The 14,079-nt window shown below is 40.0% G+C and overlaps 1 protein-coding gene across 12 annotated transcripts in view; it reads left to right on the top strand.

The window, feature by feature from the left end:
• RAPGEF6 (Rap guanine nucleotide exchange factor 6) overlaps positions 1–14,079 on the top strand; it is a 124,614-nt gene that overhangs the window by 14,695 nt on the left and 95,840 nt on the right. For all 12 annotated transcript variants that reach the window (XM_059860370.1, XM_059860366.1, XM_059860374.1 and 9 more), the window contains 2 exons: positions 13,099–13,169; positions 13,771–13,827. In XM_059860370.1, coding sequence (XP_059716353.1) covers positions 13,099–13,169; positions 13,771–13,827 — 128 coding nt within the window. The remainder of the gene's footprint in view (positions 1–13,098; positions 13,170–13,770; positions 13,828–14,079) is intronic.

Below are 14,079 nucleotides of genomic sequence, written 5' to 3'. Positions count from 1 at the left end.
GGCTTGTGGTGGTCTTGTCACTGGCAAAGAAGCTGCACACTTATCAGGTCCATTGCAAGTGAGCTACCAGTTTGTGGGGAAGTGCAAAACACTTTGCCAGACATGTGCAAAAATGAGTTTTCCTTGAGAAGTATATTGAGATTACCTTGATAAAATCTGTTCAGAGCTCTGATGCCCTCCTTGTAAGAGACCTGATATTGCTGTAAAAGAACTCTGCTCATGTTAGTCTTGCCAGACAAGCTGTTTTTAAAACTTGGAGGTCTTCTTGTTTCAATGGCTTCAGGCTTAAAATACAGAGGATTTTCCTTTGTTTGATGATACTGTGATACACCCTTCCTCTTTTGAGCATTTCAATGCAGTATTTTGGAAATACCCTGAGTTGAGGGAAGCATGCACAAATTAGTGAGCATTCTGCATCTGGTTTCTTGAGGTTCCTTAGCTCTGCTAATTATTGGTTAGCTTTTAGCATGTCAAGAGTGTAGCAAATTCTTGATGAAAAGAACAAAAAGAACTGCCTTAAGGGATTCTCTGTAATCTTTTTGTGCCTCTTTAGCATTGACGTTTAAGCAGTCCATCCTTCAAAGTCTGATCATTAATGAGCCTTGAATGATGGTCTGAAGGGAAGGAATTTTTGTGGTGGTGTGTTGCATTGCAGGGACATACAGTTCCTTTTGGCCAAACATGAATTCCTATGAAGAGAGAGTTCCAGAGCTGTGGTAATGTTTTTCACTTTGGCAGTTTGTATTTGAAGAAGCTGAGGAGTGAGGTCTGTCATTGTAAACCATGTCATGGGTTTAGTGTTGAAAAGTGATGATACTGATTTTGTTGCACTTCAATTTTGGGATTTTTATGATACTCTTGTCACAAGGGGTTGTGCATTTCCATGGCCACCAGATACTGTGGGGAGGTTATTCTACTTAAATCTGATTTACTTTATCCAACATTTTCAGGGCCCTTTGTAAGGTGTCCAGCCTCCAGTAGGCTGTGTTGATTTGGCTGTAAAACTGTTCTTTCCAGCTGTTGCAGAAGAAGTTTCTGTTCCTGTTTCCCATTTGAAGTAGGAAGGAAGCTGGCAGTCTGATGTCAGACTGCTGACCTTCTGTCAAACATGTTTACTGCTTCCCTTCTGTCGGATGGGAAGGCTTCCTTCAGCAAACTCCTCTGTAGATGCCATTACAGGTCACTTCCAAGATGCTTGTCAAAGTCTGCTTGTTCTGGTTCTTCCAAACTGACATGCAGTTCATACAAGGATTAAAGGGTATTATCCAGGTGTGATCATTAGAAAAGGTGTGGTATCATGCATATCTGACCCACCATTTCAGCCCAGTTCCTCAGCCACTGGGATACTTTCCTGGTGAAATCCACAGCTCAAGAGAGGAACTTCTTTTTATTGTGTTTCTCCTCTGTTCAGTTTAGGTAGAAGGCAATTATGGAGTATAGCAGACCTGTAGTTAACAGGTGCTTCATAACCTGTTAGAGCTGAGTACAGCCTTGTTTTTAAGAAAAACTGAGAGTTTCCCTTGTGCTTAGTTTGGGTCTCTCAAATGCAGCAAATCTGGCTCTGTTAAAATCTGGAGCCATGGACTTCAGTGTTTAGTTTGGTGAATAGTAATATTGCTTTGATTTTTCCCCAAGCTCTAGTAGAAGGTTTTTTAAAAATGTATTTTTGTATGAAATATAATTACATAGCTGTCATGGTTGTGAATGCTGATGTAATAAAGTGAGAAGCCTTAGATAACAGGTCTTCCTTTCCTTCCAACACTTGGACTGGGTGTACTTGCTAAGTACTGCAGTGGACCAGCTGCCCCAGTGAGAGGCTGAGACACTAAATGCCCAGCTTTTCATGAAAACACACAACAGAGATGTCTTATTTTTCAGTGTAATTATGTAAAATGTCTGAGCTGCAATACCAGATCCTTCTGTTTCTCCTGCACTTGGGGGGACAGTGATCTAGTGTGTGTCCTCCATGACTGCAGGCACAGGCATGGCTCTCCAGAGGCTGTGATGGTGTAAAATTCTGTGTACAGACATTGCCTTTCATTACCCTGTGTGGATCCTCTCTTTTAATGTGAGCTGATGAGTCAAAAGTTGGAATATTAAAGGAAGGCATTGCATTGCTGCTTATAAATCCAACTTTGCTCAGATTAAGTTTTGTATTAGTTGGGTGGGGCTTTTTTTTCCATCTTCAGTAAATAATGGTAATTCTGCTGTCTTAAAACAGAAGTCTTCTTTTTAGGTGGGACCCTTATTTGTTTAAAAGTGGGTTTGTTGTACCTCCATAGAGGCTATGTACCTCCATAGCTCCATTGGCTAACTCTGGAGGAGCAAGAGGCTGGAGGAATCTCTGGTGTGGTACAATACAAATTGTGTTGATCATGGTTTTCTAGGAATGAGGAAGGTGGTGGAATTGGCTTGTTTTGGTTTTTTAGTCGAGGCTGATTGTAACCTGGAGTTTTTGGTCTGCCTGAGGATTGAATGGTTCATTGGAGGAGAGGTTTCCATATCATCTCCCATTCTACAACCCGGCTGAAGGAGCCAATGTCTCACGTGTTATCAATTAGTACCTGTTTGATTTAGTGTGGAGGTGGAGGAGACACTTCCTTGGCACCTTGTCTGTAGTTCTGTGGATGTTAGTCAGAGTTTGTTGCACTTTGTGAAGCTGGGTACCTGGTGGGTAGGCTGCAGGATTTGGAGCTAGAAATTCCTGACTGACAGTATTATCTTATGGTTGATTCAGTCTCTTAATAGTATGCTTGTTTGTTGTTCCTCCTAATGTTTAAGTTGTTAATTTTCTTAATTACAATTATTCCCTTTGTAACATTATGCGTCAGTGATCAATGTAATGACTAGGGAAGTGCTCAAGTATCTGTGCCTCTGACATTTATTTGATTTGATTTCAAACTTGAAACCTGTTAGCCTAGCTAGATGAATATGCATATATATGTAACTCCTCTTTGTGGTTTATGGCACAGGTGTTGCTGAGAAATACAAAAGTGGATGTTAAAGTGGCAGAGCATCAGTTCCTAGAGTTCTGCTGTGGAGGTTTACATTCAAATGTTGCAATGAGGTAAATCTGGCTGATTCTTTGCTGTGAGCAAAGCTGTGAAGAGCTACTGATTAATCCTTTTTTCTTTGACAGGGGATATAAGTATGTTTGCCACTGTTTGGACACAATGAACACAGGCATGGTAACCTTTCTCAACATGTGAGAGGATATTGTAGTAGTTGAAGTATTAGTAAAGTTTGTGGGAATCTATATTCAGATAATTTAGACTCTTTAAGAAACATTGCTTCCTATACATTGCAGTAACTTTCTTGGATTGATCTATTTGCTAGTGCTTGGGTATCCTAATATCAGCATTGCAGAAGGAGTTACTGGTGAACATATTACTACTGTCCACTACAGGAATTCCTTCATAGTCCATAATGACATTATTATGGGAATTAAGTAGCTGGAGGTTGCTTTTTCATTTTTCCTTCAGTGGCTTTATTGAAAAAAACTGTAGGAGAGCATTACAGTTGTGTCTTGTTTTATTTTCAGTTGTAATCTCAATTCTCTTCCTGTTTTACTGATGCACCAAAACATTTTTAGGCAGTTAATACAGCTTTATTCCTCTCCCTTACCTAGATACCGAGTGGGTGATTTAAATTGCAATATTGATAAAGATCTCATTTTGTCTTCACTATTATTTATTTAGCAGGACTTAATTTCCGGACAGACATGATCTTTGCTTGCTTGAATTCACAAAGAAGTAAGAAATTACACACAAAAAAATTGTAAATGTGCTATTAGAAAAATGACAATATTCTTATCCATTTGTATGAAATTCTGCCAATCATTATGATGGAAAAAAGCTATAGTAAGATGAAATTATGGTGTCTGTCAGTCCTTCTCTGTGTGAGATACCTGTTGAGCTGCAGAATGGGAGCTCAGTTATTCACTTGCTGCAAAGATACATTGGGCAGAACACGATGAAAACATTGACAGTGGAGTGTTTCTATGTTAAATGTGAACCAGCAGTTGCTAGTCCAAGAGGGAGGAAGGAGAACAAGAAGTAGAGCATTTTGTGCAGTAAGAGCAAAGTCATGTGTAAGTAACAGCTCAGATGTTGAAAGTTTCTGAGCTGCACTCAGCCTCACTCCCAGGCTGTCATGATGGATAAGCACAGAACTGACCTTTGGATTTCATCCTCCACCTCCTCTCTCCTCATGCCCAGGTTTCTGTACCAAATTTCTTATTTAATAAGAATGTACCTTTTTTTATTTTTTTTTTCCTAAATGTTTCAGTATTCTGACCTTTCCTACCACAGTTCCTTCTTTTCTTAAAAAGAAATTTCGGATGTTGACACTTTTCCTCTGAAAAGAGCAGAGAGTTCCTTTGTGAATCAGAGGAGCTGATGTTTTTGGAGTTATAACCAAAAGGTTTTCACTGAAATATTGCTATTTGGTGGATGCTTGTACTCTGGAAGGGAGGTAGGTAATTCTGACAAGTGGTCAGCTGCTTGACTAACAAAGTGTTGATGGAACTGGAAGCCACCCATTTTTTTGATGGATTTTAGGTGATTTTACAAGAGCTTGGGTTAGGAGGCTGACTTTACAATTTTGTACTATTTAAAAATGTTTGGTATAAAGTCTTGCTCTTAGATAGGGGATAATTTTGTATTTTTTGTGCTTCCCATCCTGTTGAACTTCAGGAACTTGAAAACTCAAGTTTTAGAAAACGCAAGTTTTACAACTCAAAAAAGGGTTTTTGAGGCAACTTGCTTTTCTATTATCAGCATTTAAGTCTGAAAGATATTTTAAAATTAAGTAATGTGTCTTTGGGAACTTTGTGGTAGTGTTTTAGTTGAAGGCACTTTTTCATAGGTGTACTTTTATTCTTAGCTGTGAAAAGGGCTGAATGGTGCTTCAGATACTCAGAACTCTCCATGAGGTTCTTGCTTTCAAGCAGTGGCATTTGTTGTTCTGTCTCTCTAGTTCAGGGCCCTTGCAATTTCACTCTGCAAAATCAGCTTTTCCTAAGGAAGTTTTTTTCTCTGGCAAAGTCAGGGTTCCAAAAATGCTGACTCTGTGATGAAACAGCAGTAAAAATAATACAAAATTTCCCCTCCCTCATTCCTTTAGATGTTTTTCTTTCTACCAAAGTCCTATATCATCATAATCCAGGGTTCTGAGGTGGAAGGTGTTTATCTGGATTGGGTGTGGGGAGTGATTGGTGAGTAGAGAAACTTTTTGTTTTATTTTTGTGTGGAAAGACTTCAGTTCTTTTATTTTGCTTTTGGAAGTATGCCATTAAATTGAGATATTTTCAGTCCATCAAAAAGCTGTAATAGTGGCTCTCAAGTCTCTGTATTTAAAGGTCTGGCTTTTCCAAATTTTCTTAAGGATAGTTTGATTCTTAGGAGTGCAAGTCCGTGCCTGTAGCCATGTGCATGTCATAATGACATACTACAAAATAATATGTAAGGAAACTATTTGCCCCATTGAGGGACTTGCTACTTTATCACAAAAAAATAAGATAAAAATCCATATGTGCAATTGATACTTCTTACTATCTGCACAAATAAGAGTCAGATTTTAGTTTTCTGTTGGTGGCTATACTGTTATTAACGAATGCTGTAAATGGGAATTGCTCCCTGGGTTTACAAGAGTGAAATGCAGTTTCTCTTAATCTCTTTTTTCCTGTACGTAGATACATACAGTATATAGTATAAAGATACTATAATAACTAGACTGACATTTCCTTATTTGGAAAGACCAGTATCTGTCATTTGTCTAGGAAAATGGGAAGTGAAGAGTTTAGGGAGGAGTGCTCTATCATAGTCAGGATGTGATCCATAGTTGTCTCATGGACATAGGCTCCCGGAGTCTGGGGACATCTGAAAGTCCATAAATCAAAGAGTTCAAGTTCTTGGTAATTTTAAACTGTTCAACTTCTTTATGAAATATATGCCATGTTTTCTGATTAATGGAATATAGCTCTGAAGTAGCTGAACCAGTTTGTTGTATACTAATGTTACTGTGTACAGTCTCAGGCAGTGACATAAGATCATGCAGGAGTTTGCTGTTATGTTCTATGAAATGTTCTTTAATTCGGCTTTTTGAATTAGTGGTGTTTCCTACATGGAATGATGCAGCTTCATTCCTTAAGCGTGCTGCTTAAACTCTGCCGTTCTCTGCAATGTACTTTAATGTCCTTCATTCATAAAATTTTCATTTGTCTGACTGACTAATCTGTCCTTTCTCTTCCCTAATAGTGTCTCAATGCTTGTATTTAGTTTTTATTTTTGTTTTTAAGTGGCCTCCAGCTAAATAGGAGGCTACTCTAAGGGGAATTGTTACTCTAAGTGAAGAGCCCTGAGCTGACATTCTATTGCATCACTTGTATTTTTATTGAAGTCCAATGTCTATGCCACTGAACAAGGAGAGTAAATAAGTTAAGGTGGAAGGGTTGCTTTCCAGTTCATCTCATCATCTTCTTTTTAGTTTAGGAGCTGTATACTCTGTGACACGTTTAAGTGGATTTTTTTCTCCTCCTCCCACAAGTTTTGGGGGTAGCTGACAGTGTGTAGGGTGGCCTCCTTGAACCAACATCCCTAAAGTTGGTGAATTTATTCTGTAGATATCTGAATGTGTAAAATATGGATCAGAGAACTACAGCATGTTTCTGTGTTTTTATTTCTGGTATTACAGTATCAGGAAAGAATTTGGGAGTACTATTTTTAATTTGGCCCTAAACAGAAACTAAAGGAAACAGCGCAGATTCCAGCCTTCAATGAAGCAACAGGAAGGGAAGCAATGAAAACCATAAACTGTGCTGAGTAACATTTCCTCTCTTCTGCTACACCCCCCCCCCCACCCCCCAAGGGTGACAAAGTCTTTATTGAGCCTGACAGGATTCCTAATAAAAGCTGCATTCAATCTGTATAAGGAGCCTGCTGAATCACTGAGAAGCAAGTAATGGCACTGGGCTGGAGGGAACCTCCCACTTAGAGCTTACACAGCCTGTGCTCTGTGCTCCAAGAATCACTTCTGTTTGTTTTACTGAAATCTAGGCACTTTAAATAACAACTTTATTACAGAGAAATTCAGACACTGTCCAAGAGGCAATTAAAATCCTTGTCCTAAAACCAAATGAGTGCTTGATTCTGCTGGAGTTTGTTTCCAGCCTTGTTTCTGCTCAGAGTGCTGAAAAGGGAGAAGAAACTAAGCAGCACGCAAACAGGAAAGTACCTTTCAACCATACAGCTTCCTTCCCTGGAGGATTTTGTACCTGATGGTCTTTCTGAATGCCATTGGAATTTGGGCAGCTGTTGCCATATGGTTTAACTGCTGGTTCAAAGGCAGAAATGTGTGTCTATTTATTTTAAAGCATTTTCTCAGTCACATGACTAGATCTCTAACATATCTTGAGAAAATACTAATACTTTGTTTGCTCTGAAACATATGAAATATGCATCCTGCCAACTGCCCTAGCTTGGAAAAGGAAAGGATGTGAAATCCCATCAGTCATCCTTTGTGCTTTTGTAGAAGCAGGTTCTTGTGTGTGACCCAGGGAATCCTGGGTGGCTCGGCAGCCTGCGTGGCTGGCTGTGGGGATCCTCGAGTGAGCCAAACATATGTTCTTGCAAGAGGAATTTAATGTGTTTGGGGTGGATTGAGAGACAGGTTTTGTGCAGCTCTTTGGGACAAGTTTGCATGTGAGAGCAATCTGTCTGGAACTTGCTGACACAGCTGGTTTTACGTGCAGCTTTGAAGTGCTGGTGCTCTGGTGCAGGCTCCTGCTCTTTTCTCATTCCCTGAGCAAAACTCCAGACTGACTGAATAACAGTTGCCAGTCTGCTTTCTTTGGGAGCCCTTGTTTCAGGTTCAGGGTGGATCTGGGGTATCTGTGAGGCCCAGGCTTGTTGGGATTTGGGAGCATCCCCAGGTGCTGCAGTGAGCAGCTGTCCCTTGGCCAGGGGCTGATGCAGCTGCTCTGGATCTGGGCTGACTCTGCTGCTGCCATGAAGGACACGACATGACAGGCAGTGCTCAGAGGAGTCTGGGGGGATTGATCGCTTCCTCAGCATCCCCAGTACCTGATTGCAATTACTGAAGTTGTTTCTATGTGAGATTAATCAGAATTTACAACTATGAGGTCATTTCAGAACAATTTATTTCCCTTAGAAATAGACCAGATTTCCTGTTTAGTGTTTAATAATAATAGTAATAATAATATGTTACTGGAACACCTGGCTGGAGTCACATAAAGTGAAGCGTTAGTTTTTTGTTTTGTGTTTTTGAGGGGCAAAGTTGCTTTTGATGCAGTCAATCCATCCTTGTTTCAGAGCTGCTTTTTTTTGTTTGTTTTGTTTGGGGTTTTTTGTTTGGTCGGTTTATTTTGTTTTGTTTTGCGGGGGTTGGGATATTTTTTGTTGTTGTTGTTGTTTTGTTTTTTGCTTTTTGGGTTTTTTCCCCCACTGCTTTTACCCCCTTTTACCTCCTGCTTTTAACACTGCAGGAAGATTTGACTTAGACCTTATTGTGGACTTAAAGCATCTGGATGCAGGTCATGTGAATTACAGTTGTGCTGGCTGGAGTTGTTGTTGGTTGGGAAACTTTGTGGTTAGAACTCCATGTTCGAGACCACTGTTGTTCCACTGGAGCCTTAGTTCCAAGTTTGTAAAGATGCTTCTTGGATTAAAAGCCAGAGATTGTGTGAGAACAGAGTGAAGCAAAAGCAAATGATACCTACTTGCAAATTTTGCTCATCATTGGTGTTGCTGCACTGTTGGTGCTTGTTCAGAAACATCCAGGTCTTGGTCATATTTTAAAAAGATGCCAGTAATGAAACTTAGGGGTGACCACCACTTCCTCAGCAACTTTGAGTTTGGATTGTATTCTTCTGATGATTTTTCTGGCTGACTGTACTTACTTCTTTATTTTAAAAAGTTGCATCTTAACAATTAAGAAACTAGCATTTCACCATCCTTGCAAAAAAAAAAAAAAAGATAGGAGTGGGTTATTTTCAAAGAAATGTGTTGGAATAAGTGGATGATGGTTGTGGCTAGCTGGTGGCTTTACTTTCATGTAGTGAATTTTTAGTTGATGCTTCTTTTATTTTCCCCTCTTATGGTATCTCTGAGAGTTAGCATCTGGCAGGGAAAATGAAAAGTGGTCTGGGTATTCAGGTGGCTCACTTCTAGCTATATTGGGATGAGGATGTTACCATAAGAGAATATATATTTATATAACATGGTATTGTTACTAAAATCTCTGTGTTTTTATACCACCTTTGGTTGAGCAGCTGGTTAAGCTTTTTGCTGAAGGCTGTGTATGCTGGAGCTGATAAAAGCTGGTGCTGGAAGCAGCTGAGGCTGCTGCTGACCACACTTTTGTGATAGCAGCGCCATCCTCAGAGCCATCCCCTGCTTTCTGCACTGCTGCTGAAGCCCACGCTGTTTCATACACTGTATTCTGTCGTGGGAATCATTTGAAGACACAGATGTCCTCTGCTTTTTTTAGACACATCTGCTGTGAGAACTGGAGTCAAGGAATGATCTGTCCTGGGCAGCTTGGTGCAGGATCATTGTGGTCGTGGTGTTCATGTTTCCTCTCTATGGTATAGAAAATCTCCTTTCTCACAGGATTAACAGCTGCCTGATTACTCTTTGCTCAGTTTCCCACATTCCCTTGAGTTGCTGGAGCTGCAGTTGTAGCTAGTTGAATAGATAATGTGAGTTACTTTTTCTGTAAATAACCTTAGTCAAGGTTGTTTTGTGTCAAAGATTTAAGAATCTCTTGTGGGCATAGCGTTTGCAGGTAGATCCTGTGCTTCAGTTTCAGCTGTTATTTCAGCTGATGAAAAGCTCTGAAGAAAAAATTGTAAAACAAATTCATACTGACCTTGTTCTTTAGCTTAGAGCATGTGAAGAAATTGTCTTTCATCAATAATTGTGTCTCAGTTGGATTTTGACAGAAAAAAGTAAGTAAAGATTATAAGGAAGGATATGGAAAGGGGATTTAAAATTCCAGCAAATGTTTTGTATTCAGCTGATATGATGGTGAATGTTGCCCTTTGGCATCAGTTTTCGTAGTGAGTATCAGAAAGTATCTGTGAAAACAATCTCTGCCCTTTGTACTGAGATTATGTGCTTGTCCACTGTTTATAACTGCTGCAGTGAAATAAGTCTGTTTTTAAAAATAAAACTGAAAATCATATTAGAGGCTATTGTAAACTCTTAGTTGGAGAAAAAAGTGCTTTCAGCTCTGTTGTAGGAGGATTTTTTGGGAGTGTGGGGCAGCTGGACTTCAGCCTCTGTCCACGAGGTGGCCACAGTCCTGCCCATGTCTGGCCACCCTCGGGTTAATTGATGTTCCTTGTGGGCAAAAATACAGAATGAGACTCTAAATATAGTATGTGAAATGTGATTTCAGTGCTGTTTTAAGCACTTAGTCTGAAATGAGTTGGAAGTATAGAGAAAACTTCACAAACTAGGACTGATTTTCCTAGGTAATGTAATTTTCATTTTATTGGGAAAACCTGGGATATATGCACCACATGTACTATACCCTCCTGTGTTAGAATCTGAAGTGGCACCTGAGGGAGAGGAGCAATTCTACCTGGTTGTATCTATTTAAACAAGCAAAAAAGGCTTTCTGCCAAGCAGAAAGAGGCACCTCACAGCCCTTCCCAGGAGATTGCTGAGTTGTTCTTTTGCTCAGTGGCACCCAGAATCACCTTTTCTGCAAGGCTGGGGAGAGGGGCTTGCTTTAAAAGTCAGGGATTTTTAGGGAAAGCATTACAGATCCCGATTTAAAGCCACCTGTAGAAACTGCTGGGTGAGTAGCCAGTGTGTTTAGCTTGTTGATGCATCACCTGGCTGGGTAGTGAGTTACAATTATCATGTAACATTTGTTATTTTTCTGCATTAGAGCAGTAGTAGTGGGCAGTGTAAGTTGAATGCCTTGTGCTGGGTGAGGGAATAGAAACCTTTGCCTTCCCTGTGCTGTGCTCTGCTCAGCTGTTCCCTCTGCTGCTGCTCATCTCAACAGATGAAGTTGGAGTTGGGGAATGCTTTCCAGACATGTATCCCTTTAAGCAAATGTTTATCTCTTAAATTTGCCAACTGTTTGATCATCAGGCTCTTCAGTGGATCAGTACTGCAGTCTGAGTGCTGCAGGGGGAGTGCAGGAGTCACTCCAGGCTCAGTGAACATGCAAAGGGGCTGCATTCTGGTGAGTTGGAGAGAATAATTTACAAGTCAGGATGTGGTCATTTTTCATATGCAGAAGTTAAAAACTTTGTGATTAAAAGGGGAACATAGGCTCTTGTTCTGCTTACAGTTTTCTGTAACTCATAACTACAGAACTGCTTATCTAAAACGTTGTCAAGATGTTCTATCTTAGTCCCAGTTATGTAAAAAAGTACTGGAAAATGTAGGAAAACCTATATAAACAAAATGAGTTATGAAGACTTAAAAAATTCAGCTTTAATACCAAATACTGATTCTCTTCTGGCTACCCAACTCTCACAGGAGTTGTGAGTATCCTTCTTTTGGCCTGGGAGAATCAGATATTATTAACTACTAAGAAATGTATGGTCTGAGTATATAGTTGCTACATTTCTGTGCCTGATGCTTTCAGGTGGAGAAGCTGAGGTAGTTCCTGCTCAGAAACAGGAAAAGCTCAGTAGTGGAGCTGCTGGTTATCTGAAATGACCCTTTGGCTGGCAGGTGCCCACCTCTGATAGGCTGTGGTGTGTTTGGAGTCTATCCATAGCTATTGCTCCTGGATGGTTTCACTAACAAAAACATGTTTGTGGCAGCTTGGATGATTAAAATGAGATTGGACTGTTTGAAATGAGTGCTTTGTAAATGTGTTACAAATTCAGGCCTTCTGTTTAATTTTAATGGCATTTGGCAATGACATTTAAAAAAAATAATCAGAGTTTTATTGGTATTACATGGTCTGCAATTACATCTGACCTTTCATTTGATACAACAGTTCATATCAGTTATACTGCTGAACATGGACTATGAAGCCAAAGAACTTTTCTGAAGTAAATCCATTGTAAATTCTGAGGCCAGCATTCATATTGATTTATCTTATGTAAACACTGGATAAATGCAGCACTTGAAAATTCAGAACATACCTTCCAAGGCCAAGAGGAGAGACTGCTCTGTGGTGTATAATGATTTTGTTGTGTGTGTTTGGCTCTAACAACCCACCTGTTCAGGACAGTAAATGAAGTGCTGAATAGTCCTAGTGAGCTGTTCCCTGCCATGTGGTCTGCACCATCAGCACAGATATTTTTGTGACTGAAGAGGATTCTGTCTGGTGAGAGGTTTTAAACAGCTGTAACTCCTAATTACAGCTTCTATGTAAAGTTCAGTTTATAAAGCAAAATAATCTTCATGTTGTAATAGTTTTGTTTCTGTGGTTGCTAGTGGATGACACTGATGTGATACCGACCAATGGCAGTAGGAGTGAGAGACCTCTAAAGCTTTATTGTTTTCATCTTTGCCAAAGAGTATTTTGGAGTACTTATTGATGTTTCCTCCAGACATGGACTGGGCTGAGCAAGACAGGCAGTAGGATGGTTTAGTTTGTAGTGGGCATGGCAGCTAGGTCTGAGGTGGACATGAAAGAGTTTTCCCCTCTAAATATAACCCCATTGCTATGAAAAGGTACTCTGGTGGTTCTCTGCGCCCTATATAGTGGCTTAGGTTTTTCACTGGTTTTGAAAAATTCCTTCTTTAAAGAGATCTTAGAAAGTTTCAACAATTTTTGACTTTGGGTGAACTGGATTGCTCTATTTGTCTTATTCCATGTGTTGCTTGCTGCTGTGTCCATTCACATCAATAATATTTCCAGAGATATTTTTAATAATTTTTTTTTTTAGGTCAGTGTTTATGCATCAGTTGCACTTCACTTCACTTCACTGCCACAGCTCAAGTGTAGACAGGGTTCTTCAAGTCTGTGTGTGTCCTGACCTATCTATTTATCTGGGCTTTGTATAATTCTGTGTAACTTAGTGCAGAATCTGAAAAGTAACACTGAGTGATTAGATGTGCATGAGATTGCTTATGTGGTTTGTTTTGTTTTTTTTTTTAGGACTTGAATACTATCTATTCTTTCCTTCATGGGCTGGACATACTATCACACTTCAGGGAACATCAGCTAAGGTGAAGTGTTTTTTAACACACATCTATTACTTTTTTGTGAAGATAAGCAGAGCTTTTGTCTGCCTGCAGTTTGAGGTGGCAGACCATTGGCCAAATCCATTGCTGAGTTAAGTCACTGCCATAATGTGGCACAGAATTTAAACTAATTAGCTCTTCTAAGAAGGAAGGCTGAGCTTACTCCCATTTGCCTCCGATTTGTCTACTGTGTAGACAGTGCTCTGTCTTAACTCCAGATTACAAAAGCTTTTTAATACTTCAGACGTTCTAATGGTCTCAGAATCCATAAAATGGAAGGCCAACAAAGCACAAAAAGTGCTTTGGAAGTATTTTAGTTCCTTCAGTTCTGTTGCTATGGGTAATTCCAGTGTGTGGGAGTGATTTAAACACGTGGACAACATGCTCTATATTATCTATCTGGATAATGAAGAGCACCGTAATAATTTGAATTTTCCAGTCAAGCACATCCTTTGTTTAGAACAAAAGAAATAGTTGAATTTGAGGTCTTAGAGCCTGAAAGTGATTCTACTGAAATGCAGTGATTAATGTCTTATGATCTTTGGGGATTAAAATTGAATTTAAACTTCTCTTCCTCTTCCCTCAGAATAATGTCATCGAGTGCCCGCTATGAGAGGTACAAGGGCAACCAAGTTCTCTTTTGGTGAGTACACAGCACTTGCTGGAGTTCTTCAGCAGAAATGTGGGCAAACCCAATGTTTTGCATGTTGTTATATGTCATTTGCTTTTCAGCCCTTGTCAATAATTGGTTAAAAGCTTTGGCAGAGGTGGTTGTGGCAGGGGTACAGTGTTGGTGTTTGAGAGGTGCCCGTGACCTTCCAGCCCGGCTCCCAGGGACAGCAGGGGTGTGTGTGTCAGTGACACCTGGTGACGAGGCAGGCAGTGCCCCCTCTGC

This window comes from Haemorhous mexicanus, chromosome 15, assembly GCF_027477595.1.
Source record: "Haemorhous mexicanus isolate bHaeMex1 chromosome 15, bHaeMex1.pri, whole genome shotgun sequence".
Taxonomy (NCBI): Eukaryota; Metazoa; Chordata; class Aves; order Passeriformes; family Fringillidae; genus Haemorhous; species Haemorhous mexicanus.
The sequence above is the reverse complement of the archived record's forward strand: the minus strand, read 5'-3'. Positions and strand labels throughout refer to the sequence as shown.